Source organism: Rhincodon typus, chromosome 4, assembly GCF_021869965.1.
Source record: "Rhincodon typus isolate 14 chromosome 4, sRhiTyp1.1, whole genome shotgun sequence".
In the NCBI taxonomy this organism is placed as follows: domain Eukaryota; kingdom Metazoa; phylum Chordata; class Chondrichthyes; order Orectolobiformes; family Rhincodontidae; genus Rhincodon; species Rhincodon typus.
In genome coordinates this window covers 56,587,591-56,614,089 of record NC_063335.1, presented here as the reverse complement: position 1 = coordinate 56,614,089, position 26,499 = coordinate 56,587,591, and the positions used below count along the sequence as shown (strand labels likewise).

Here is a 26,499-nt window from a genome sequence, read left to right as displayed (position 1 = left end):
AGGCCCGAAACGTCAGCCTCTCTGCTCCTATGATGCTGCTTGGCCTGCTGTGTTCATCCAGCCCTGCACCTTGTTGTCTCGGATTCTCCAGCATCTGCAGTTCCTACTATCTCTGATACAAGCTTTATTTAATTCTGGCTAAAGGTGTATGGCTGCAATGTTGACTCCTCTATTTTCCCCATCAATGCTGCCTGATCTACTGAGTGTTTTCAGCAGTTTAATTTTTTTCTCAGGTTTTCCTCCAACAACTTGCCCACCACTCATGTCAGGCTCACCAGACTATAGTTTCCTGACTTTTCCTTATCACCTTTCATGAATAGTAGCACCACGTTAGCCATCTTCCAGTCTTCCGGTACCTCATCTGTGGCTATTGATGATACAAATATCTCAGCAAGGGACCCAGCAATTTCTTCCCTAGCTTCCTACAGAGTTCTAGGGTACACTTGATCTGATCCCGTGGATCTATCCACCTTTATGCGTTTTAAGACGTCCAACATATCCTCCTTTGTGATATGGACATTTTTCAAGCATAACCAGAATAAGTACATCTTGTAGCGGGAATTTGGGCAAAGCTGTCCATATTCCTCATCATTACACTTCTGAAACGATCAGCAACTTCCAAATTCTGTACAGGAGCAGAATATTGTAGAAATTTAGATGTTTCCAATGTTTCTGTGCTTCTGGGATTTTGGGCTAACTATATGTGTCTTTCTTGGCCATTAATTTTAGGGCTTGTGTGGGGACAGGCAATGCCTGTATCAGCATTTGTGTGAACTTAATAAGGCCACCATCATATCAGAAGGATGTCTACATGGAATGAACTTGCCTGAATGGCTATGAGAGACAAGTATTGGATATTTCAAGTAATTTTCGACTGCATGAATTTGTTAACATTTAAATTATTTTTAAAGTAATTTTGCTTACCCTCATAGTAACTTAATAGCTGCTGAGCATATTTCACCGCTTCAGAGGGCAGCAAAAATAAAATGAAAAAGGTTGGTCTCACGTCATGTGTAGATTAGACTGGAGAAATGTGAAAAATTCATTTTGCTGAAGGCAATGTACTAAACATTTAAAACAAACACAGAGAAGGCTGGAGAGACTCGGCATGTCTGGCAGCTTCTGGAGAGTTAACACTTCAAGTCCAGCATGACTTCTTTGGAAATGCAAGGTGTTGGATAATGATTTTCTTATATGCTTTCAACAAGGTAGAGGCCGAGTGCAAAAGACAAGGGGTTGTGAATAGTGGAGAAAGAGGAAAAAAACATGCAAAAATGTTGCACATTAAGGGTGAAAGGAAGAGAATAGATCCTCTCTACTACTGCATCCATGATATCGCTTTTATTCCTGAGAATTTGGGTTTTCTAAAACAATCTTCTGGCTTGATCATTTTCTCTCGCTTGTTAGTCCACAAGTTTATTGATTTCAATGAACAGATCTGTCGTTTAATTATCAGATTTATCAAATCCAATTACCATTGTTTCTTGGGACTGGATAATGATACAGTGAGGCTCCCCAGAACCTCTGCGATTTTTGATCGAAATGAACAGTCACTTGGGAGGAGAGAACATTGATATGCTTAAAAAGTGAAATATATTGCTGAATTTGTTTATCTTGGATTCATCAGGAGAAATGCAAAAATGGCATATTTCAAACACAATAATTTATACAACTAGAGAAAGGGATCTGTTATGTCAGCAATAATTTATATCAAAGAACTAAAACCAGATGTTTACAGTACAATTCCACAGTGCATTTGCAGGGTACATTAAACTTGGGAGTATTATGAAATGTGGAAAGGGTTGTCTTAGAACTCAGGAGGACATAGGTAGGCTATTGGCATGGGTGGACACAAGAGTCTAGAGCCATTAGGGTACAGGGAGATCACTCAATCCCATTTCCTGCCTTCACCTTTGTTGTTTCTCTTCTGTGTTCATCCATTTTCTGTTTGAAATCATTCGTCACTTCTGCCCCCACTCCCATCACAGCAGCAAATTCCAGGCCGTTACTATTCACCGTTTGTAAATCTTCTCAGAATGTTAGAATTGTTACAATGAAAGAGGCGATAATTCAGCCCACTATGTCTGTGTAGACTCTCTAAATGGGCATATTGCCTATTGCCACTGCCTTGTCCTCTCCCTGTTTCCCTGCACGTTCATTCTAGATGTCCAATTCCCTTTTAAATGCCTTGATTGAACCTGCCCCCACCAAATTCTCAGGCAGTCCATTCCAGACTTGAACCACTCACTGTGTAAAAATATCTTTCCTTATGTTGCTGTTGCTCCTTTTGCCAATTTCTTCAAATCTGTGACCCCTCATTCTCCATCTTTTCATGAATAGGAATATTTTCTCTCCTTTGCTCCTTCCAGACCTCTCATGATTTTGAATACTTCAACTGGACCTCCCCTCAGCCTTGTCTTCTTCAAGGAAGACAGCCCTGCCTTCTCCAATCCAACTTCATAACTGAAATCCCTCATTACTGAGATTATTCTTTGAAATGTCTTCTGCATCTCTCCAGTCACACCTGCATGTCTTGACCAAAATCTTCAATCTGTGTCCCCTAGTCCTTGTACAATCAATGAATATGAACAGCTTTCCTCATCTATCCTATTTAGCCCTTGAATAATCTGTATACCTCTGTCAGATCTCCTTTACTTCAAGGACAAAATCCCTTGCTTCTCTAACCTAACTTTTTTGCTAAAATCTCCCATCCCTGAAACCATTTAGGTACATCTCCTCTGCACCCTCGAGAACACCCACATCCACAAAGCTACATGCAATACTCCAACCAAGTCCAAACAAGTGGACTGCAAGGTTCATTGGAACATCCTGCAAAAAATTTTATACTATGTTTCTGTTTACAAATATCTTACCAATATCTTAAGTTTAGCTTAATCCTCTCCAACAATAATATTCCCCAACCCCCTTACCTTGCATAATTTCTTCCCTCCTTGTCAAAATGCCTTTAAACCGTGGAATGCAGCATGGATTACTGTAAAAAGGAGGTTGGGGCAAGGAGATGTGAGCCTCCAGCAGTGATCCTGTGTTGTATAGAGTAGGAGCTGTAGAGCACAGAAACAGACCCTTTGTTTCCAAATTGTCCATGCCGGCCAGCTATCCTAAATAAATCTAGTCCCATTTGCCAGCATTTGGCCCATATCCCTCTAAACCCTTCCTATTTTTTACACATCCAGATGCCTTTTCGATGTTGAAATTGTACCAGTCTCCTTCACTTTCCCTTGCGTCTCATTCCATACTCACACCACCCTCTGCATGAAATGGTTGTCCCTTAGGTCCCTTTTATATCTTTCCCCTCTCATTTTAAACCTATGCCCTCTAGTTTTGGACTCCCCGACACTGGGAGAGAGACCTTGCCTATTCACCCTATCCACACCCCTCACGATTTTAAAAGCCTCTATAGGGTCATTCCTCAGCCTCCAGTGTTCCAGAAAAAAATAGCCCCAAACTATTCAGCCTCTCCCTATAGCTCAAACCCTCCAACCCTGTCAACCTCCTTGTAAATCTTTTATGCACCCTTCCAAGTTTAACAACATCTATCCTGTGACAAGGAGATCAGAATTGAATGCAGTATTCCAAAAGTGGCCTCACCAATGTTCTACACAGCCACATGACATCCCAACTCCATTGCACTGACCAATAAAGGCAAGGTGTACCAAACACTTTCTTCACTACCCTGTCTACCTGTGACTCCACCTTTCAGAAGGTATGAACCTGTAAGCCGAGGTCTTTTTGTTCAGCCACACTCCCCCAAGACCCTTAAGGTTTTTCAGATCGGGTCGACTCAATGTTTGTGAAGAGGCTAGAATTGGAAGTCCAGGCCAGTAACAGAGCTCTGGGGCAAAGTATGTAAAAATGGTTAAGGTTAAAAGGGGCATGATTGCCACTTCTTGGAAGATTTGCCTACACATGTTGGAATTAATATATTGAGAAAAAATTTAATATTTACTAATGACACCAAATTTGGATGCTTAACAGTAAGGAAAATACTATTCAATAAAAACTGGACTTAGGCTCATAAAATAGGCAGTCAACTGGTGGCCTGAATTTAAGAGTGTAAGGTGATGCATTTCAGCAGACATTTAGTGACGAGAACTGGATGCAATGTTCCAGCTGCAGCTTAACCTGAGCCTCTATTGTTCAACATGACTTCCCTGCATTTACAGTCAATACCTTTACAAGACTAAGATCCCATATCCTTTGCTAACAATCCCAGCCTTACATAAATTCAGCAATGTGGACTCCACAACCTCTAGACTAGAGAATTCCAGGGATTCTTAACTGTAAGTTGAGGAAAAACTTCTTCACTCAATCCTAAATGATCAGTCCCTTATGCTGAGGTGGTAACCGGTGTTTTAGATTCCCTGATCAAAAGGAACTTCATGTGAAGTCCCTTAAGAATCTTGAATGTTTGAATGAGATCGCTCTCATTCCTATAAATATCAGAGGGTGTAGACCCAATTTACTCAGCCTCCCATCATAGAACAGGATAAGCAGAAGGGCAAGATACTCCATGTGGAGCTCCTCTGCTCGCCAGTTCCTTTTCCTTTTTCTTTCTCTCTCCCTCTTCCCTTGGCAGTATTCCCCCCTCCCACCCCTTAACTATTTTTAACTCTAATCTGAAGAAGGAAGTTGCCTCTGGTGACCAGACGGGAGCTGAGCACAAGGGGCTGTGTCTTGCAGTGGATGTGGAGTGTGTGGGCTGGAGAGACGTGGGTCAGAGCATGTCCTGGAGGGGCCGAGGAGCCATGTCCCAGGGCAGCGGAGGAGCTGCATATCCGGAGCGACAGGTGGCAGAGAGAGCTCTTTGACGGGAGGCTTCTTCGATGGTCTCTGGAGTGGTGGCGGCATTTTTAGAGACAATGGCTGAGTTGGTTGGCCTGTGAGGCCTGGAGGGGGGGGCTCTCGTTTTCCACGTGGAGTAGGCCCCCAAAAGCAGCATGGCTCACACTGTTGTAGCCTGGAGCAGGACTCTGGCGTTGGTATAGCAGCGAAGAAGGAAAGTTGGATTCTCTTTAAGTTATCTTTATTTATTTTATTCTATGAATGGTGCTTATGTAAGAGTGATAGTGCACGCTTTTCACTGCATTTTATTTTGAATGTATGTGATGATAAAGGATAATCAATTCAACCTCATCTTATAGTCTTGTGGCCCTTGCGGCACTCCACTATTTGTTCCATATCAATGTGAAAACACACTATTTAGTTCAAGCTTCCTGTTCATTAGCTCTTTCTATGATAACATAATCACCCAACTCATTTTGTCCATTCAGCTTTAGTGTGACACCTTATTAAATGCCTTTGGAAATCCAGGTGTACAACATCTCCTGGCTCCCCTTTAAATTGATCATATATGGCAGGTGATGGTTGAAAATGTTGGCTTCAGGTTCATAGTGGCTGGTCTGTTGAGTTAAATTCCAGTTTATAACACAGTCTAGTTAAAGCAAGCCACTGAAGCGAAACAGAAATTTGGCTATGAATCCTAGTTTCATGCAACGTGGCTATCTTGATAGAGGGGCTTTTATGGGGAAATTGCAGTATCCCTGTCTCTGGGACAAGAGGCTTGGGTTCAAGTCCCACCCACTTCAGAGAGATGTAATAACATGTCTGAACAGATTAAGATATTTTTGAATCAAAATTGACCTTATTAGTTACATTCTGAAAAACAAATGAAATTCCCTGCTTGATAAAACTATGTGGACTTGTTCTAATTTTAAATCAAGAAAGAAAACAAATTCAGTAAACTTTAATATTTACACTTTTATTGCAGAGAGTGTTGTCATTTGTATCAATAAACACATTCAGTAATAATGTCTACATATAGTGTAGAATTAAAGGAATTTGGTCTAGAATTTTAGAAATCGTTTCAGCAATTCTATCAAGCCAGTAGTTCTCATTTCAAAGAAGAAAGTTTATGCAAGTAAGCACCAAACACCTTGATTCCCTGAATGTAGTTGAACCTGTTGGAAGAACAATAACAATTGTAAGAATCTATATATTTAAACTTCTGTCATGCCTCGACTCTTGCCTATCATTTTTTCCAGCTTGAACAGTGCCCCTCAAATTGTGTTCCTCCAGTCTCTGTTCCACTAGACAGATCAGGTTCCACGCTCAGGCTCCCATATTCCAACCCTGCCTTTAAAACCCACCTCTTTGACCAAACTCCCCACATCCTGAACCCACCCAATTTGTTCTTTTGTTTGATTCCTCTTTGGTGAAGTGCCATGAGATATTGTCCTACAAGAAAGGCAATACATAAATAGAAACAGATATTCTATGCAACTTTCAAAGTATAATGTTAAATATTAGAAGTGATAAAGCAGGTTTAAAAAATCTAAATGGGGCAAATTAAAATGGAATAAAATGCCTTTACAAAGTGAAGGCTGATTCTGGTTGTGTGCTTGGTTACATTGATGCATTAAAGGGAAAGCTAGATTACAATATGGAGAAAGGAATTAGAAGTGCCTGCTGACATAAAAACAAAAAATACTGGAGACATTCAGGAGGTTTGGCAGCATCTATGGAGTGTGAAACAGAGTTAAAGTTTTTCAGTCTGATAGAACTTTGTAGGAGCTGGGGTCACATTAGATTCAAAATGTCAAACTCTGCTTCTCTCTCCACAAATGTTGTCAGATCTGTGGAGTTTCTCCAGCATTGTTTGTTTCAGATTTTCAGCATTTGCAATATTTTGCTTTTAAAGACAGTCATGCTGTCATAGTGGGGGCGGGGGTGCATTAATCAAATTTTAAAAAATTCACAGGGTGTGGGCTTTGCTGGCTAGGCCAGAATTTCTTGCCCATCCCCAGGTGCCCTCAAGAAGGTGATGAGCTGCCTCGGGACACCTGCTATGATCTTAGGATGGAAGTTCCAGGATTTCGAGTTAGTAACACTGGTGATACATTTCCAACTCAGAATGGGAAGTGGACTGGAGGTGCATTTGCAGGTGATGGTGTTCCCATCTATCTGCTGCCCTTGTAATCCTAGATGGTAGTGTTTGTGGGTTGGAAGGTGCTGTTGTGGTGTGGGTGTAATAGCCTGTTTACCTACTGTAAATTGTTAGTTAGAAACAGGTAAATTCTTAAATACAGCTTAATTTACAGGGTTTTCATTTTGAAAACATAGATTTCAACCATACATCAACCTGAAACAACTTAGCTGTTCCAAGTAAGTATTTTGACTGTTCTAAGAGTACAGCAGGAAGGTAACAAATACGTTAAAAAAAAATTGACCCCCTCAGAATGAAGGGAACTGTCTATATCCACCTCATGTGTTGTGTTATACAGGTAGAGGGATTGGCATTGGGAAATGAGAGAGGTAATTGAGAACATGAAAGGGAATGTGTGCATGTACTTAGATTAAAAAAAACAGTAGCAGACTAACTAGACAATAATACAAAATCTGATTTGGCTCAGTGTCCTGTGCTCTTGTTTGGACAGGGTGGGGGGTGGTGGCAGGAAGGAGGAAGTAGGGAAAGGACATAACTAAAACACATCTGTGATTCTTGCTTTGTCTGCAAGCGTATGTGAATATCCCATAAATACAGGCTTTAACCTCCCCATAGAGGACACTTGTCAGTACTTTTAAGAAAGTGCTGAGCAGGAAGGAGCTGACATTATTTTGTATGAATGCAATTGTACAGATTCACAAATTAACAGAAGTACTGAACCGACAAATTCAAAGAGGCAGGTGGGGTCAATGCTTAAGCAAAACATCTCTTACCGGTCGATTTTCTCATTCTGTGAATGAGCCCCATCATCTGCAGCTCCAATCGGCAGTAACAGAACACTTTTTCCTGTAGCCTCCTGGAATGTCAAGGTAACTGGAATACTCCCCCCTTCTCTGGTCATATCAGGTTCAACTCCAAATACTTAAGAAGAAAAGAGAGCATTTCCAAGTTCGTAATTGAAAACAAGATTAAAAATACACTAAATAAAAACTAAAAGAATTGCGGATGCTGTAAATCAGGAACAAAAGTAGAAGTTGCTGGAAAAGCTCAGCAGGTCTGGCAGCATCTGTGAAGAAATATCAAAGTTAGTGTTTCAGGTCTGGTGACCCTTCCTCAGTTCCAAGGGTCACCGGACCCGAAATATTAATTCTGATTTCTCTTCACAGATGCTGCCAGGCCTGCTGAGCATTTCCAACAACTTCTGCTTTTGTTAAAAATACACTGCCAACATTAACCAGTTGCATCATCACCACTGAGGGTCTGGTTTAAACTGATAGAGTTCTACAGCACAGAAACAGACCCTTTGGTCCAAGTTGTCCGTGCCAACCTGATACCCTAAATTAATCCAGTCTCATTTGTCAGCTTGTGGCCCACATCACTTGAAACCCTTCCTGTTCACATACCCATCCAATAAGTTTTAAATGTTGTACTTGTACCAGCCTTCACCATTTCCTCTGGCAGCTGATTTTATCAACATGTACCACCCTCCGTCTGAAAAATCTGCCCCTTTAGGTCCCTTTTAAATGTTTCCCCTCTCACCTTAAACCTATGTCCTCTAGTTTTGGACTCCCCTACCTTCATGATTTTATAAATTTCTACAAGATCACCCTTCAGCCTCCAACACTTCAGTCTATTCAGCCTCTCCCTATACTTCAAATCTTCCAACCCTGGCAACATCCTTGTAAATCTTTTCTGAACCCTTTCAAGTTTAACAACCTCTTTCCTATAGCAGGGAGACCAGAATTGAATGCAGTATTCAAAAAGTGGCCTCACCAATGTCCTGTATCGCCGCAACATGACATTCCAATTTGTATACTCAATGCACTGACCAATAAAGGCAAGTATACCAAATGCCTTCTTCACCACCCTGGCTACCTGCTGCTCCACTTTCAAGGAACTATGAACCTGCACCCATAGGTCTCTTTGTTTGGCAACAATTCCCAGGTTCCTATCAATAAGTGTGTAAGTCCTGCCCTGATTTGTCTCATGAAATGCAGCATCTTGCGTTTATCTAAATTAAACTGCATCTGCCACACCTCAGCCCATTAGCCCATTTGATCAAGGTCCTGTTGTACTCCGAGGTAAACTTCTTCACTTTCCACTACACCACCAATTCTGGTGTCATCTACAAACATTCCAATCGTACCTCCTATGTTCACATCCAAATCATTTATATAAAATGATGAAATGCTGTGGAGCCAGCACTGTTCCTTCTGGCATGCCACTGGTCATAGGCCTCCAGTCCAACAAACAATGCCCCACTACCACGCTCTGTCTCCTACCTTTAAGCCAATTTTGTATCCAAATGGCTAGCTACCCCTGGATTCCATGCAATCTAACATTGCTAACCGGTCTACCATGCAGAACCTTATCAAACGTCTTGCTGAAGTCCAGAGACAATGGCCACTGCTCTGCCTTCAGCATTCTACTTTGTCACCTCTTCAAAAAAACTCAAATTAGTGAGGCACGATATCCAATGCACAAAACCATGTTGACTATCCCTAATCAGTCCTTGCCTTTCCAACTACATGTAAATTCTGTCCCTCAGAATACCCAATAACTTGCCCACAACTGACGCCCGCTTACCGATTTAAAGGTCCCTGGCTTTTCCTTACTACCTTTCTTAGATAATGGCACCACACTAGCCACCATCCAGTCTTCTGGCACCTCACCTGTGGCTACCGATCATACAAATATCTCAGCAAAGGGCTCAGCAATCACTTCCCTAGTTTTTCACAAAATTCTGGGATACACCTGATCAGGTCCCAGGGATTTATCTACCTTTATACATTTTATGACGTCCAGCACCACCTCCTCTGTAAAATGGACACTAAGATATCGCTATTTATTTCTCCAAGTTCTCTAGCTTCCATATCCTTCTCCACAGTAAACAGTGACATGAAATACCTGTTTAATATCTCACCCATCTCCTGCAGTTCCACACAGACAGCCTTGTTGATCTTTAAGGAACTCTATTCTCTTCCTAGTTACTCTTTTGTCCTTAATATATTTGTAGAATCTCTTCGGATTCTCCTTAACTCTTTTTACTAAAGCTCTCTCACATCCCCTTTTTGCCCTCCAGATTTCCCTGGAGTATTCTCCTACTGCTCTTATACTCCTCTAGCGTTTCACTCAATCCCAGCTGTCTATACCTGCCTTATGCCTCCTTCTTTTTCTTGACCACAGTCTCAATTTCTCCAGTCATCGAGCATTCCCTGCACCTACTAGTCTTATCCTTCACATTAATAAGGAACACATTGTCTCTGGACTCTCATTTTTGAAGGCTTCCCCCTCTACTACTTTAAAGCCTCCGAAGTAGCACTAGCAAATCTCTCCACCAGGTGAGGAATTTGCAGGAGCCTTTCAATTCAGGTGCAACGCATCCTTTTCATACAGGTCACTTCTACCCCAGAAAAGATTCCAATGATCGAAAAATGTGAATCCCTGCCCCCTGGACCACGTCCTCGGCCACGCATTCATCTGCTGTATTCCCCATTTCTATTCTCACTAGCACATTACACTGGGCGTAATCCAGATATTACTCACCTTCAGGCCCTATTTTCTAACATCCTGCCTAATTTCCTATATTTTCGTTTCAGATCCTTGTCTCTTCCTATGTTGTTGGTGCCAACATGTACAACAACCTCCTGCCTGTCACTGTCCCCTTTGAGAAAATTCAGCGCCCTCTCAGAGACATCCTTGACCCTGGCACCAGGGAGGCAACACACTATTCTGCCACAGAAACACTGATCTGTGCCCCTGACTAGACAGTGCCCATCACAATCGATCTCTTGAAACTGACATACCCTTCATTACATTAGAGTCAGTCTCGGTACCAGAAACCTGACTGCAGTGCTACTTTCACCCAAGAGCCCATTACCCCCTATATTTTGCAAAGTAGCATACTTGTTTGAGAAAGGGATAGCTACATGGGACTTCTGCACCATTTGTCTACCTCTCCTACGAGGGGACTAATCTACCAGTATCTGCGGTTTCTCTACCTTCCTCAAACTGCCATCCAAGACACCCTCTGGCTCCTGGAAATTCCTCATTGCCTCTAACTGCTGCTCCAATCGGTCCAAAGGATTCACAACCAAACACACTTCCTGCAGACGTAATCATCTGGAAGACTGAAATTCTTCCTAATAATCCCACATCTGACAGGAAGAGTACATGTCTCTACTGAAGGCCATCTCTGCACCTCAAAAAATCTACAGACCCAAAAAACAGCGGGTTACTTTTCTAAAAACACTGCTCTAGGATAAGTTCTACTGTATTCTATATTGATAAAAATCTATCCACGAGAATTTCAACAAATGAAAATCCTTGCATAAGATGTTGTCACACATCAATGCCTCTAACCCCAGCCTTAAAAAGGTTTTCTATTCAGTATATATTCGTTTTGTCCTCTCTCTATTTCCATAATATAAAATGTCAAAAGATAGTCAGGTTCAATTTGTCAAATAGTCTAAATTGCAGGGTTTGGGATAGGTTGTGGAGGGGTGGTGGGAACATCAGGGTAAAATTTCAGATCTTATTTTATTCCACTCCCTTTGGCTTTGCATCATCAAGCTTGTCCCCACTTCCTTATTCCCTCTTGATCACATAACCTCTCTTTTGTCTTTTTCCCACACTCCCCCCTTTCCTTTGCTTTGCTTTAAACCTAATCACATCTTTGAAGTCCCCCAGCACTAGTGAATGCTAATTACCACGATACACTCGTCTTGTACCTGTCCACAAATGTTATCAGACTTCTGGTTTCTTTCCCCATTTGTGTTTCAGATTTCCAGTGTCCATAGTATTTTGCTCTTTGTGAAGGATAAAGGATCCTAAAGAATACAACTCTGATTCATTAGATTACATACACACTCATTAAAAGTAGATAAGGAAGGTAACAGCAGAGACACTATTGTAGTAGTTCATTAGGAAATAGTGTCAGTTGATTGTCAAACAGCTAATGTTAATTAAAAAGGGTAATTGAGCATGTTTAGACAAATACAAACCAGTTAGCTTTTAAAAAATACAAAGAAATGCAAATGCTGGAAATCTGAAACTGAAACAGAAACAGAAATTGCTGGAGAGACACAGCAAGTGCGGCAACATCTGTGGAGACAAGGGGGAGTTAATGTTTCGGGTCCAGTGACTCTTCTTCAGAACTGAGTTAAGTCAGTAGGATCAGCTCTAAAATGTGGATGCTTGTCCAGTTATTGCATGTTAAGGTTGCTGTAAACGTAAAACAAGTATTCAAATAAGATTCCGTCAAAAACCTGTTTTCATTGCATTTCTGCCAGCTTTGAAGTGAGGATGGTTATAGTCCGCCAGCCAGGCCTTTGCACCATGCCTCATGTGGACCTTCAGTGTGTTGGGACTTCCAAATTCAGCGAAAATCCTCTTGATGTAATCTACAACCTAAAAAGTGAAAATGAATTCTTAATAAGAGTATGGAAAGGGGAGGGGAAGAAAAAAACTGGAAAGCTGTCATTTATGTTAAAGGGAAAGTATTCAATTCCTCTGTAATTGTTAATCCAAATTAATCTGCAATCAGGTTCCAGAAAGATCCACTTTAACCACTTAGTGTGGAATTTAATTAGAGCAGTTTGTTAGCGAAGCAGCTGTAGATGACTGAACCTAGGACACTACCCTGAGGAACTCGTGCAGAGATGTCCTGCAGCTGAGATGATTAACCTCCAACAACCACAGCCATCTTCCTATGTGCCAGGTCTGGCTCTAACCAACACAGAACCTTCCCCCCATTCCTACTCACTCCAGTTTCACCAGGTCAATTCAATCACTCGATCAAATGCAGACTTGAATTTAAGGACAAGTCACTCCGACCTCGCCCTGCAATTTTGCGCCTTTGTCCATGTTTGAACAAAGACTGTAATGAGCTCAAGAGCTGACTGGTCCTGGTAAAATGTAAATTGAACATTAGAGAGCAAATGTTGGGTGGGTACTGCGAGACAATTTTGTCTACTTTTATTTGACAGTAAAGGGAGGTAATTGGCTGGATTAACCCATTTCATCACTTGTTCCCAAAACCCACATTCTCTGATGTTATTTATCTATTACGGGGCACCTTATCAAAGGCCTTTAGAAAATCCAGTTAAATTACATGTAATTTTTACCATCATCCACTCTGACTCCTTGCAGATTTCAATAAGGTTGATTAAGCAAGGGATTCACGTCAGAAACTATGATGACTCCTCAATTATATTTCTCATTTCTACTTGGAAGTAACACCATGCTTCCCAACCTTGATTTTGGCTGGTTTTGAACTGCTGATAAAGGACACTGTGCTAACACATTTCAGGTTAACTAGGTTTTGGTCATCCACTAATAACAAAACTGTTCATTTTACATTTTGATCAAATTGAAAGAAATCCTAACATGACACTCAAACCAATCTGAACAGTCATATCAGGCTTGAAAAGTGAACAGAAGTTGGCAAACCCGCCCAGTTTCTCCAGCATTCTGTGTTTGTTTCAAAGTTTCCAACACCCTTAGTATTTTGGCTTTACTTTTGAACTGCTAAGCGAGAGATTTCATCGGATGTATTCCACCAGTTTAGGAGTTAGATGTAACAGATTTTGTACAAGGGTGCACAGAATGTACAAGTGAATGAGGAGGAAAAGGGTCTAAGGAGATTGTATAAAGCATGTGGAGATCAAATGAGAGAGCATGTCTAAAGCAAACATCTGTTGTTTCCACAGTAAAAGTTCCATACCTGTTTCTCTACTACCACTGGATCCATATTAGGCACCAATCGAATGGAAAACTTTCCAGTAACTTTCCCAGGAATTACAGTTTTAGCTCCTGAACCAGTAAAAGCTCCCTCAATGCCATGTAAAGACAAGGATGGATATCTCCATCTATGCATCAGAATTTGTTCCTGTAAGCAATGATCAAAAGGGGCACCACAGTTTAACAAGGAGAGAAGACCAAACCATGAGTTGTGCAATGAACTTAAAATAAAGTGGTCTCAAACACTAACATAAAAGTCAGATGTATTTCAAATTTTAAAAAAAACATGTTTGTTCTGGATTTCAGCATATCTTGTTGTGGCGTCATGTTGCCATATTTGAGCAAATCAAACAGTACTGTAACATTTGTAATTCAATACAAATTTAACCTTTTTTGTCTTAATTCAGCATATATGTCAAAATCCAAAGTTTCCTTTTCAAACAATTCTACTTAACTACTTACACAATAGTTAGCTAAATTTCTGCAATTTAAATGCATTGAACAGCTTCCTTTGTTTTTTTTAAGTCAACCCTTCTGAATGTTGAAAGGCAATTTTTTTCAGAAGGCCTATATTTAAATATTTGCTAGTATTCTAAGGAGGAATCACCTGGGGTTAATGTCACATTAAAAATTTCTAACTTTTCACTTAATGGCTAAGTTTGTAGATCTCTACAGCGCATAAGTTTATAAATTAATGGTCTGGATTTTGTCCTAGGAGGTTGTTAGGGCTAACCATGACTCAGGAATAAATCCTGGCGTCTCCACAGATACAACTAATTTCCTCCACAGGTTTTGAAACATTAGTATTAAGATACTCAGCACGAGAGCTGTGAAGTTGCAGTGCTTAAACAGGACATACCCGCTAAAGATAACAGAAAGATTAGAGCTCCTCTAATAGAGAGTGCATGCAATTTAATTCAGATAAATATTTTCATTTCTGGCAAACAATCACACGGCCCATGAAGTATGGAGTTCATTTCTCCAACTTTAATATTGGACAGCTATAAAAAATTAAAATTAAAACACATTTATTTACTCACGTCCTATTTCTCACTTAATCCTCATTCCTCTTCACTTTATTTTGCTTTTGACACATGATCTAACATTGAAATAAAATATTCTAATTTGCTTCAAGTGTTGAACACTATATGCCTCAATGAGTATTGTTCAGTCTGATTGATTGTGGAGGTGATAGGTCTCCTGTAGATGATGCTGTGCCAAAATAGCAAGTTTAAATGCAAAAAAAACTGTCAGCAAGTATTAGCATAATGAATAAAAGTGCTATCCGATTGTCACTACCTGCAAAATCCGGTGGTTTAATGGTAATGTCACTGCAGTAGTAACCCAGAGGTCTAGGCTAACATTGTTCAACCAGTAAATATTGAATAGAAAACTACTCAGTGAGAGTGACCATGACAACTATTGATCATCATAAAAGCCCATTAGTTCACTAATGACCTTTAGGGAAGGAAACTGCTGTTTTTACCTCATTTGTCCTACTTGACCTCAGATAAATAGCAGAGTGGTTGACTCTTAATTGCCCTCTGAAATTGCTAAGCAAGCCTTTCAACACCATAGAAGTAGAGGTAGGTCACAAATGCTGGCTTTACCCATGGAAGAAGAAGAAAATTCTGCTTAACTATTGAAGTTTTAACTTCCTATAGATTCACACCTTTAATAAATCCACATCAAGTGCACTCTAATGATGGCAAAATGTGTAATTCTTAGAGACTGTCAGGAACGGAGCTTGGATTTGGACATCAATACAATTATCTACAGAATGTTGAATTGTAAATAAACATACCTTAGTGGCATGCAGCAGTTGGCAGCCGCCTGTAGTTTTGCAATATTCTTCCACATCAAAGTCTATTTTCTCATACAATGCCTTTTCCTCCTCAGTGAGTGGTGCCACTGATTCTTCAATGCCAGGAATGAGAATTTTTCCTTTACTGTCCACTAGTTTGCCTATTGAAATCAGGACTTCGGTTAGACTGCTTATCTGATATGTCTACCCAACTTCATACTATTGCATCAACTAATATTTACCAACATTACCAATAAATAATAATTTCTACTAACAGTTGGCACAAAGTCAAGCAAGTGAATGATCTGCAACTCGTACTGAAAGCCTGGACAATTAATAATAAAGCTATTCACTCTTTAATGGAGCTTCTGAGAATCTCTATTTTACACACACAAACACACACACACAGGAGAGAGAGTTTGTGTGTGCATGCGTGCGTTTGTGTATGTGTCTGAAACAGTAAATTGGTCGATTTCAGGCTTACTGTTTGTCACTATGATGAAGACCATGCTTCAATCCCAAGTCTCGCCAGAAGGTGGCAATGTTGGAAGACAGGGGCTAAGCATGAAGGGTCTAGGCCCGAAATGTCAGCCTCTCTGCTCCTATGATGCTGCTTGGCCTGCTGTGTTCATCCAGCCCTGCACCTTGTTGTCTCATGTAATGTACACTTGTGCAAAAATGGCTTGGCGAACCAACCCTCCCAGCTCCCTACAACCACAAAGTCGGAGAAGGAAACCATTTGGCCCATCATTTCTGTACCAGATTTGTTAAAATGAGAATTTTGACTTAGTTCCAATCTCCTGCCTTTTTCCCAAATCTTTGCACATTGATTACTTGAATAGAGATATCTAATGCCCTCTTGAATTCTTCAATTTAACCCATACCTGAGGATTTAGAAATTCATGGGATTGATGTGGAGGATTTTTCAGTCTTGCAAGAAGAAAACCATTGCAGAAAACTGACATTCATTATAGTCAACAGCAAAGAGCACTATCAGCAAATTGCACTGGGTTGGTGTCAAATAGTAAGTGAAGTGCACCAAATAATTTTAATTTAAATAAAAATGCAGCAAACTCTCGTGTAAATGTTTTTCAAATGAACAATAAAGCATAAGTGGTGATGCAAACTTTCCTGTCATCGATAATAGACCTCTGCTGCCTGCAATATTAGTAAGATTAGGATGGGGGTGGGGAGAATACATGGTCCAGAATGACACCTTTCATCTTGTCAACTATTACAGTTTCTTAAAATAAAAGACAACGTCCTTGGTGTTCCACCCAGTGAAAGGACATTAACAGTCTATTTGTGCACAAACTGAATAAATAACAGGCATAAAAGAAAATCTGGTCCTCCATACCAACAGGATATACATGTAAAAGACAGCATGTTACAGGAAATGCACTCTTTGATACACATTTGACATAACTTGTCCATTTTTTGCCCCCGTACTCCTTAATTCAACTCTTAGAACATAGTGGGTCCCCTTAATTACAAACCAGATTTTGTAAATTCACTTATTGGATGTGGGAGTCACTGACTGGATGTAGGAGTCACTGACTGGATCAGCATTTATTGCCTCTCCCTAGTTCCCTTGGGACTTGAATAGAGTCAGCCCAGCTACGGCGATCCTGGTGTCAGTGATCTAGGAGCTCTTACCCAGTAAATATATCAAGTCGGTCATGGCTTCGTGCACAGTACCACCAAAGACACCGGAGTGCAGATCTTTGTTAGAGCATTCAACCTAGGCATTGAAACCATAACATGTTAATATCTGATACTTTGCATTTACACAGCACATTTCAATTCTTTACTGTCAGATTACTGCAGCAATGCCTCTGGAAAGAAAACACCTTGGACTAACCAAAGTGAAGGAGCTTCTTTCACCAAGGAATGGGGAGAAGTGAGTGTGGAAGAAATTCAATGCCTCTACCATCCCTCCCACATGGACATCATATGCAGGATTGGCCACTGGTTGTGCACAATCAACACTGGGTCTAATGTCACACACAAACAACATCAAACCAGAATGTTAACCAGATTTTTTGCTGAAGGCTCATTTGGCGAAGTGATGGGCGAATCCAATGATTAGAGAAGAATGGAGTACTTTGCTCCAGTGCAGTCCTTCAAATACAGGACATACTAATCCATCAGATGCAGCACTGGTCAATATCCAAAGACCTCATACCATTGTGCCAGAATTAAAATACATGAATCGGGGCGGCATGGTGGCTCGGTGGTTAGCACTGCTGCCTCACAGCACCAGGGACCCCAGTTCGATTCCACCCTCGGGCGACTGTCTGTGTGGAGTTTGCACATTCTCCCAGCGTCTGCATAGGTTTCCTCCGGGTGCTCCAGTTTCCAAAGATGTGCAGGTTAGGTGGATTGGCCATGCTAAATTACCCTTAGCATTCAGGGATGTGTAGACTCAGTGGGTAATAGGGGGATGGGTCTGGGTGGGATGTCGAAGGGTTGGTATGGACTTGTTGGGCCGAAGGGCCTGTTTCCACACTGTAGGGATTCTATGGAAAAATGAAATCAAAGTACTCTGACCCTGAAATCTGGTATGTTCTCTGGATCCAACTTTTGTTTCTTTTTCCATTCCAAAAGCCCATTACCTAGTACGATTATCACTTTCTTCCCTCCCTACCACCCTATTTTAAACAACCTGCCATTCTGTTGTTTCCTCCCACTAAAAACTTTCTTTCTGTCTTTGTATTGGCTGATGAGGAGCTGATAAATGGATAATCTCCAGTTTTGTGAAGGGGCGTTGATCAGAAACATTAGCTATTACTATCTCTGCAGGGGTCACTTGACTGGCTGAGGGTTCTCCAGCATTTTCTGTTTTATCAAAGCTTGCTACTGCACATTGAATCTAGAATTTGAAAACATTGCCAAGAGCTACAGGAAGCAACAGTGAATTTAACAAGTGTGCAAGTCACAACATCTGAAAAATCAAGAAAAACTAAGGTGCAAAATAAAAGAAACTCAAAAACATACCTCCACAAAGAAAAAGCAGTTGCCTCGGAGACCATACGTTATACAGGGCTTTTTCTTGCCGAGCCAGTAATTGTCAGAAATACAAACAAAATCCACATCCTTGAAAAAGGTGTCTTTGCGGGCATACACTAGGTCATCAAGACCCTCTGAGCCAGATTCCTCCATTCCTTCAAAGCAGAACTTGATATTGACAGGGATTTCCTACAGAAAGGACACAAGGAAATCAGTCACGGTTCCTGCAACATAAGAAATTATCTTGCACTTCAAATGTAGTGAACATAAATCACAGCCTCCAGAATGAGTTATACAGTCGTCATGTAGTACAGAAAAATTATCACATTCACATTTTTCCTAAAAATTTGATCACAGGACAGGAGCTTTACTGACTGGGCCAGTATTTAAAGCCCATCCCTAAATTGTTCAGAGGGCAGTTAAGATTAACCACATCATTATGCCTCTGGAGACATATCTAGGTCAGACCATGTAAGGACATTAGTGAACCAGATGAGTTTTACAACAACTGGGAGTAGTTACATGGTCATATTGATCTAGTTTTTTTTCTTAAATTCCAGAAAGAAAAAACTGGAAGAAACAACCGGTTTGTGAAGCCAAAAATGACTAATTAATCTGGCTTAAATATCACATGGTATTTTGTATTCACCGAGAACTGCATTTAATGTACAAAATGAACTGATAAGATTTATTGACTCAAATACTAATAAAACCAGCAAGATCTTTGGTTGTTTATACATAACGAGTACCAGGGACAATAACTATGGGATTTTCAGACAGCTGCCTTGTACTGCTACAGAAACCCATCCGTACTTGCATCATGTGCTGTCAATAAGATTCTAAATAATAAAAACAGAGGCTGGCTCATCAATATGGCTGATAATACAGGCTCATTATAAATTTATTGAGCAGGGTGCAGTGTCCAAGCAAATTTATTCTGTGCTCAGGGCTGTTGTATCCATCTGCTATCTCTCTTTCTAAGAGGTACTGAACTCTTTGTAAACCACAAATTCAAACAGTGTACAAAGTCATTAGTTTGGCTTCACTAGGAGCATTGCACCAAGCTCTAGGTGTCGCATTTTGGGAAGGAAGTGAAGGTGTTGGAGAGAATGCAGAACAGATTCACGGGAGTGGTTCCAGGGATGACAAATTTCTGTTCAGATAATAGATTGGAGAACTCAGGACTGTTTTTCTTGGAAGGAGAGAAGGCGGGGTGGTGATTCAATAGAGGTATTCAAATTCATAAGGTGGAACAGACAGAGCAAATAGAGAAAAAACTGTTCCTACTCCTGAAAAGATTGCGAATGAGAGGTCACAATTGAAGGTACTTAGCAGAAAAAAGTGACAAGAGAAAAAGCTTTTTCACACAGTGTTTTAGAGATAGCAGGAACTGCAGATGCTGGAGAAATGCTGGAGATTTCTGAAGAAGGGTCTAGGCCCGAAACGTCAGCCTTCCTGCTCCTCTGATGCTGCTTGGCCTGCTGTGTTCATCCAGCTTTACACCTTGTTATATCTTTTTCACACAGTGAATGGTTAGGGTCTGGAATGCACAGCATTCAGTTGAAGCATTTAGAAAGGAATTAGACGGCAATCATGAAAAAAAGAATGTGCAGGCTTTACAGGGTGAAGGCAAAGGAGTGGTTCTAGGTGAGGTGCTCATTTAGTTTGCCAGTGCAGACATGGTGGGTTGAATGGTCTCCTTCAGCACCGTAACAACTCTATGACTCTGGATTAGAGATTGCTTTGTTATTCTACCAAACTAGAAAGTTGCCAAGGCTTCACCTCTAACCTAAGATAACAAGGTGTAGAGCTGGATGAACACAGCAGGCCAAGCAGCATCATAGGAGCAGGAAGGCTGACGTTTCAGGCCTAGACCCTTCTTCAGAAATGGGGGAGGGGAAGGGGGTTCTGAAATAAATAGGGAGAGAGGGGGAGGCGGATAGAAGATGGATAGAGGAGAGGAAACAGACAGGTCAAAGAGGCGGGGATGGAGCCAGTAAAGGTGAGTGTAGGTGGGGAGTTAAGAGGGGATAGGTCAGTCCAGGGAGGACGGACAGGTCAAGGGGGCGGGATGAGGTTAGTAGGTAGGAAATGGGGGTGCGGCTTGAGGTGGGAGGAGGGGATGGGTGGGAGGAAGAACAGGTTAGGGAGGCGGGGACGAGCTGGGCTGGTTTTGGGATGCGGTAGCGGGAGGGGAGATTCTGAAGCTTGTGAAATCCACATTGATACCACTGGGCTGCAGGGTTCCCAAGCGGAATATGAGTTGCTGTTCCTGCAACCTTCCGGTGGCATCGTTGTGGCACTGCAGGAGGCCCAGGATGGACATGTCGTCTGAGGAATGGGAGGGGGAGTTGAAATGGTTCGCGACTGGGAGGTGCAGTTGTTTATTGCGAACCGAGCGTGGGTGTTCTGCAAAGCAGTGCCCAAGCCTCTGTTTGGTTTCCCCGATGTAGAGGGGGCCACAATGGATACAGCGGATGCAGTATGCCACATTAGCAGATGTGCAGGTGAACATCTGCTTGATGTGGAAAGTCTTCTTGGGGCCTGGGATGGGGGTGAGGCAAGAGGTGTGGGGGCGAGGGAAGAGGTGTGGGGGCAGGTGTAGCACTTCCTGCGATTGCAGGGAAAAGTGCCGGGTGTGGTGGGGCTGGAGGGGAGTGTGGAGCGGACAAGGGAGTCACAGAGAGAGTGGTCCCTCCTGAAAGCAGATAAGGGTGGGGAGGGAAAAATGTCTTTGGTGGTGGGGTCGGATTGCAGATGGCGGAAGTGTCGGAGGATGATGCGTTGGATCCGGAGGTTGGTGGGGTGGTACGTGAGGATGAGGGGGATTCTTTTTTGGTTGTTATTGCGGGGACGGGGTGTGAGGGATGAGTTGCGGGAAATGCGGGAGACACGGTCGAGGACGTTCTCGACCACTGAGGGGGGAAAGCTGCGGTCCTTGAAAAACGAGGACGAGGACATCTGAGATGTACGGGAGTGGAATGCCTCATCCTGGGAGCAGATGCGGCGGAGGCGAAGGAATTGGGAATAGGGGATCGCATTTTTGCAGGAAGGTGGGTGGGAGGAGGTGTATTCTCGGTATTCTAGGTGGGAGTCGGTGGGCTTGAAATGGATATCGGTTTCTAGATGGTTGCCCGAGATGGAGACAGTGGGGTCCAGGAAGGTGAGAGAGGTGTTAGAGATGGTCCAGGTGAACTTAAGGTTGGGGTGGAAGGTGTTGGTGAAGTGGATGAACTGTTCGAGCTCCTCATGCGAGCACGAGGCGGCGCCAATACAGTCATCAATGTAACAGAGGAAGAGGTGGGGTTTAGGGCCAGTGTAGGTACGGAAGAGGGATTGTTCCACGTAACCTACAAAGAGGCAGGCGTAGCTTGGGCCCATGCGGGTACCCATGGCCACCCCCTTTGTCTGTAGGAAGTGGGAGGAATTGAAAGAGAAGTTGTTGAGGGTGAGGACGAGTTCCGCTAAGCGGATGAGGGCGTCAGTGGAGGGGGACTGGTCCGGCCTGCGGGAAAGGAAGAAGCCGAGGGCCTTTAGGCCATCTGTATGGGGAATGCAGGTGTATAGGGACTTGACGTCCATGGTAAAGATGAGGTGTTGGGGACCAGGGAATTGGAAGTTCTGGAGGAGGTGGAGGGCGTGGGTGGTGTCACGGACGTAGGTAGGGAGTTCCTGGACCAAGGGGGAGAAAATGGAGTCGAGATAGGTGGAGGCAAGTTCGGTGGGGCAGGAGCAGGTGGAGACAATGGGTCGACCAGGGCAATCAGGTTTGTGGATTTTGGGAAGGAGATAGAAGCGGGCGGTGCGGGGTTGGGGAACGATGAGGTTGGAGGCTGTGGGTGGGAGGTCACCTGAGGTTGTGGATTGTTTGGGAGATGATGGTTTGGTGCTCGGGGGTGGGGTCATGATCAAGGGGGCGGTAGGAGGTGGTGTCGGAGAGTTGGCGTCTGGCCTTGGCGATGTAGAGGTCAGTGCGCCATACTACAACTGCGCCTCCCTTGTCCGCGGGTTTTATGGTGAGGTTGGGATTGGAGTGGAGGGAGCGGAGGGCTGCACGTTCTGCGGGGGAGAGGCTGGAGTGTGTGAGAGGGGTGAAGAGGTTGAGGCGATTGATGCCTCGGCGGCAGTTGGAGATGAAGAGGTCGAGGGAGGGTAGGAGGCCTTGGGGTGGTGTCCAGGAAGAGGGGATGTGTTGGGGGTGGGAGAAGGGGTCAGTAGAGGGAGGGTTAGGCTCACGGTTGAAGAAGTAAGTGTGGAGGCGGAAGCAGCGGAAAAACTGCTCAATGTTTCCAAACGTGACCAGTATTCGTTGATGTGTGGGTGGAGGGGGACAAAGGTGAGCCCTTTACTGAGGACTGACCGTTCGTCCTCAGTAAAGGGGAGGTCTGGGGGGATGGTGAAGACTCGGCAGGGCTGAGTGTTGCTGTCTCCTCTGGAGCTGCTGGCTGTGGAGGCTGGTCTATCTGCCTTCATTAGAATAGCATTAAGGGGACCAACGTCTCTACTCAAGACTGCTCTCAAGTGGCTTCTTAGAAGCCTTGTGGCAGAATTAAATACCAGTTTGTGTCCCAACTGCAAATCATGTGTGAAACTGCAGCCCAGCAGAAATTGAGAAAGAAATGGAGAAAATAGAAGGTAGTGAGGAAAGCAGAGGAAGGAGAGAAAAAACAAGTTCAATTGCTTGCACATTAGATGCAAGAGCTGCACAGACATTCCAAAACTAAACTGGTAGCGATCATTGTTGCCTTCAGAAAGTAAGCAACTCACTGATCCACAACCATCCAAAATGGAGTGAAACCTACGGTCAACAACTTAATTGCAAACCAGTACGTATAATTTTAAAAATTAGTTTACATCCTTTTGCAATGAAACGTGAATGGTCACTGAGTAAACACTGCAAAATGCAGCATCAAACCTTTCAGGAAACGGACAAAAGTCACACCTTTTCTGTTTAAAAAATAAGTGGTTACTCAAAGTTCATGGTCCATGACATACCTACACAGCAACTGTGACCCAACATTAAATTGTACACCAATTCTGGCAGAGCAAATCTATTATCTGGCCGAGGAAAACTGTTATAAGCATAAATCTTTGAACTGTTCTTTGCCTTCTGGAGATAATGCATTACAGCACATTCAACAAAAAACCAGCCAGAAAGATAAAGTTTATTACCTGCTTTAATTTTTGAAGAGCTTCGATACAGTTTAGCCATGCCAACACTGGTCCTTTGTCATCTGTGGATCCTCTGCCATATAGTTTTCCTATGAAGAAAAAAGTCAAATATTAGAATTCTTTTCAGGAGCAAAGGTTGGGGGGAGGGGTGGGAATTTTTTTTAAAAAAAATCATTCATGCCCAATAAACGGGAACAGCACGCAAGGTCAGCTTTTATTGCCCATTCCTAAATGCCCTCAAGAAGATGGCAATGATTATGGGATGTAAGTTTGGATGGGTGGGGAGTTGCAATGTTGCTAAAGCCATTGAATGTCAAGGGACGATGGTTACACTTCCTCTTGTTGGGAGCTGGTCATTGCCTGGCACTTAAACAGCATGAATGTGACGTGCCATTTATCAGCTCGATTCTGAATATTGTCCGGTCTTGCTGGATGTGGCTGTGGACCACTTGCTCCTTGATGTGAGGAGTTATAAATGGTGCTGAACACTCTGCAATCTATGTGGTCCCTTTAAAAAAACATGCGTTTTCTTTAGGCTTGGAGATTAAAAAATGTCTGCAGGCAGCATCAAATGCATAGAATTTTTGAAATTAATAGGTCATCGAGGGTATAAAAGAAGAGGGCATTTGAAATTCTGCGTGAGAGCGAACTGCCAGCTGTTAGGAGAACAGCTCTCAATAACCCTCAACTCTAAAGAAAGAGAAAATCATTGGTTCTCACAGAAGTCTGTAAGATCTTAGAGTAAGCACCATCCAAATGAGGGCAAGGGGAATTCTGTCTTTGTTTTTATTGCAGGGAGGGGGTGTGAGGGCTGAGGTGCGGGAAACCAGTCCCCCTCCACAGACACCCTTATCTGCCTAACAGCCCAACCAGTCCCCCTTCACCGACACCCTTATCCGCCTTACCTCATCTTCACCATGGACATCCAATCCCTGTATACTTGCATTCCCCATGCAGATGGCCTAAAAGCCCTCCGCTTCTTCCTCTCCTGCAGGCCCAACTAGTCCCCCTCCACCGACACCCTTATCCGCCTAACTTCCTGCACCTTAGACCTCACATCCCCTCCCCACAATAAAAACAAAGACAGAATTCCCCTTGTCCTCACATATCACCCCATTAACCGCCAGATACAAAGCATCATTCTCTGCCACCTGCAATCTGACCCCACTACCAAGGATATATTTCCCTCCCCACCCTTATCTGCCTTCCAGAGGGACCGTTCTCTCCGCGACTCCCTCGTCCGCTCAACACTCCCCACTAGCCCCACCACACCCGGCACCTTTCCCTGCAACCGCAGGAGGTGCTACACCTGCCCCTACACCTCCCCCCTCAACTCCATCCCAGGTCCCAAAAAAACCTTCCACATTAAACAGATGTTCACCTGCACATCAGCTAATGTGGTCTAGTATGTCCGCTGTTCCCGATGTGCCCTCCTCTACATCGGGGAGACCAAGCGGAGGCTCGGAGACCGCTTTGTGGAGCGCCTACGCTCAGTTTGTGACAAACGACAACACCTCCCAGTCGCGAACCACTTCAACTTCCCCTCCCACTCCCTGGACGACATGTCCATCCTGGGCCTCCTCCAGTGTCACAACGATGCCACCTGGAAACTGGAGGAACAGCACCTCATATTCCGCCTTGGAAGCCTACAACCCAATGGTTTCAATGTGGACTTTATTAGCTTCAAAGTCTCCCCAGCCCCCAACCTCTTCCCAAGACCAGCACCCCCACTCATCTTCGCCTCCTTGACCTGTCTGTCTTCTCTCCCAACTATCTGCTCCGCTATCTACCTGTTATCACCGCTCCCCGCCTTCTATTTATTTCAGAGCCCCCTTCCCCTCCCCCACTTCTGAAAATGGGTCCCGACGCAAAACGTCAGCTTTCCCGCTCCTCAGATGCTGCCTGGCCTGCTGTGTTCCTCCAGCTGCACACCTTGTTATCTCAGACTCCAGCATCAGCAGTTCTTACTATCACTGCGTGTGTAATGTTAATTCAGACCAAGCTGGAAGGCAGGGCTAGTGAGGTGTTTGCAGCGCTGCCAGATGAGGTTTCAAGAGAATATGAGGTAGTAAAACATGCTATTTTGAATTAGTATGAATTAACACCGGAGGCATATAGACAATAGTTCAGAAATACAAGGAAGGAACCAGGTCAGACCTGTGTCGAATTTGAAAGAATTAAACATAGCAACTTTGATACATGGGTGAGAGCATTAATGATAGAGAAGACATGAGGATTTAGAGAGATTATTCTGCTGAGGGAGTTCAAAAATTCACTTCCAGAAATGATAAGAACTCATGTTGAGGAACAAAATTAAAACTGTGAGAAGAGCTGCAGAGATGGCAGATGAACACGTATTCGTCCATACTTTGAAATCTAGCTTCCAATGGCAATTTCATTCCATGAGGGATAGAAATTGGGGAAAAGGGAGATCCTTCAATGAGGAACAAAAAGTAGGTCACATTGGGAACAGTTTACCACATGTGGAAAAAAAAAAGAGACCCAAGAGGGTGAATCAAGAAGTGAAAGGCCGAAGGTGTTTCCACTGTAATAGAGGGGACAAACAAAGTCACAGTCCTGACGGATTACGAGAGGCACTGGGAAAAAGGAAGTGGTAAGAGGCTAAACCAGTGGAGATGAGTTTAGATGGTGAAGGAAATCCCAAGAGAAGAAGTCGAGGAGCTGCAGGAGAGTGCACAGCCTAGTCACGGGCTGGATAGTAAGATAGTGCCTGATCTCTTCAAGGACTTCACCTCTGTGGGTAAGGTTTACTTAGGAAAAACTGGGGGGGGGGGGGGGGGGGGGGGGG

General features: G+C 43.1%; 2 protein-coding genes across 4 annotated transcripts in view; both read right to left on the bottom strand.

Annotated features, from left to right (window-relative positions):
• Window positions 1–26,499, bottom strand: part of LOC109930435 (BAALC binder of MAP3K1 and KLF4) — a 442,607-nt gene that overhangs the window by 38,668 nt on the left and 377,440 nt on the right. The window lies entirely within an intron of this gene.
• The window catches only part of cndp2 (carnosine dipeptidase 2), a 52,012-nt gene continuing 31,271 nt past the window's right edge, over window positions 5,759–26,499 (bottom strand). For both annotated transcript variants that reach the window (XM_020529915.2, XM_048595578.1), the window contains exons 5-12: window positions 23,691–23,779; window positions 18,507–18,707; window positions 17,166–17,250; window positions 15,510–15,670; window positions 13,689–13,853; window positions 12,232–12,373; window positions 7,738–7,885; window positions 5,759–5,978 (exon numbers count right to left, since the gene is read on the bottom strand). In XM_020529915.2, the coding sequence (XP_020385504.1) occupies window positions 5,912–5,978; window positions 7,738–7,885; window positions 12,232–12,373; window positions 13,689–13,853; window positions 15,510–15,670; window positions 17,166–17,250; window positions 18,507–18,707; window positions 23,691–23,779 (1,058 nt within the window). In that variant the 3' untranslated portion in view covers window positions 5,759–5,911. The remainder of the gene's footprint in view (window positions 5,979–7,737; window positions 7,886–12,231; window positions 12,374–13,688; window positions 13,854–15,509; window positions 15,671–17,165; window positions 17,251–18,506; window positions 18,708–23,690; window positions 23,780–26,499) is intronic.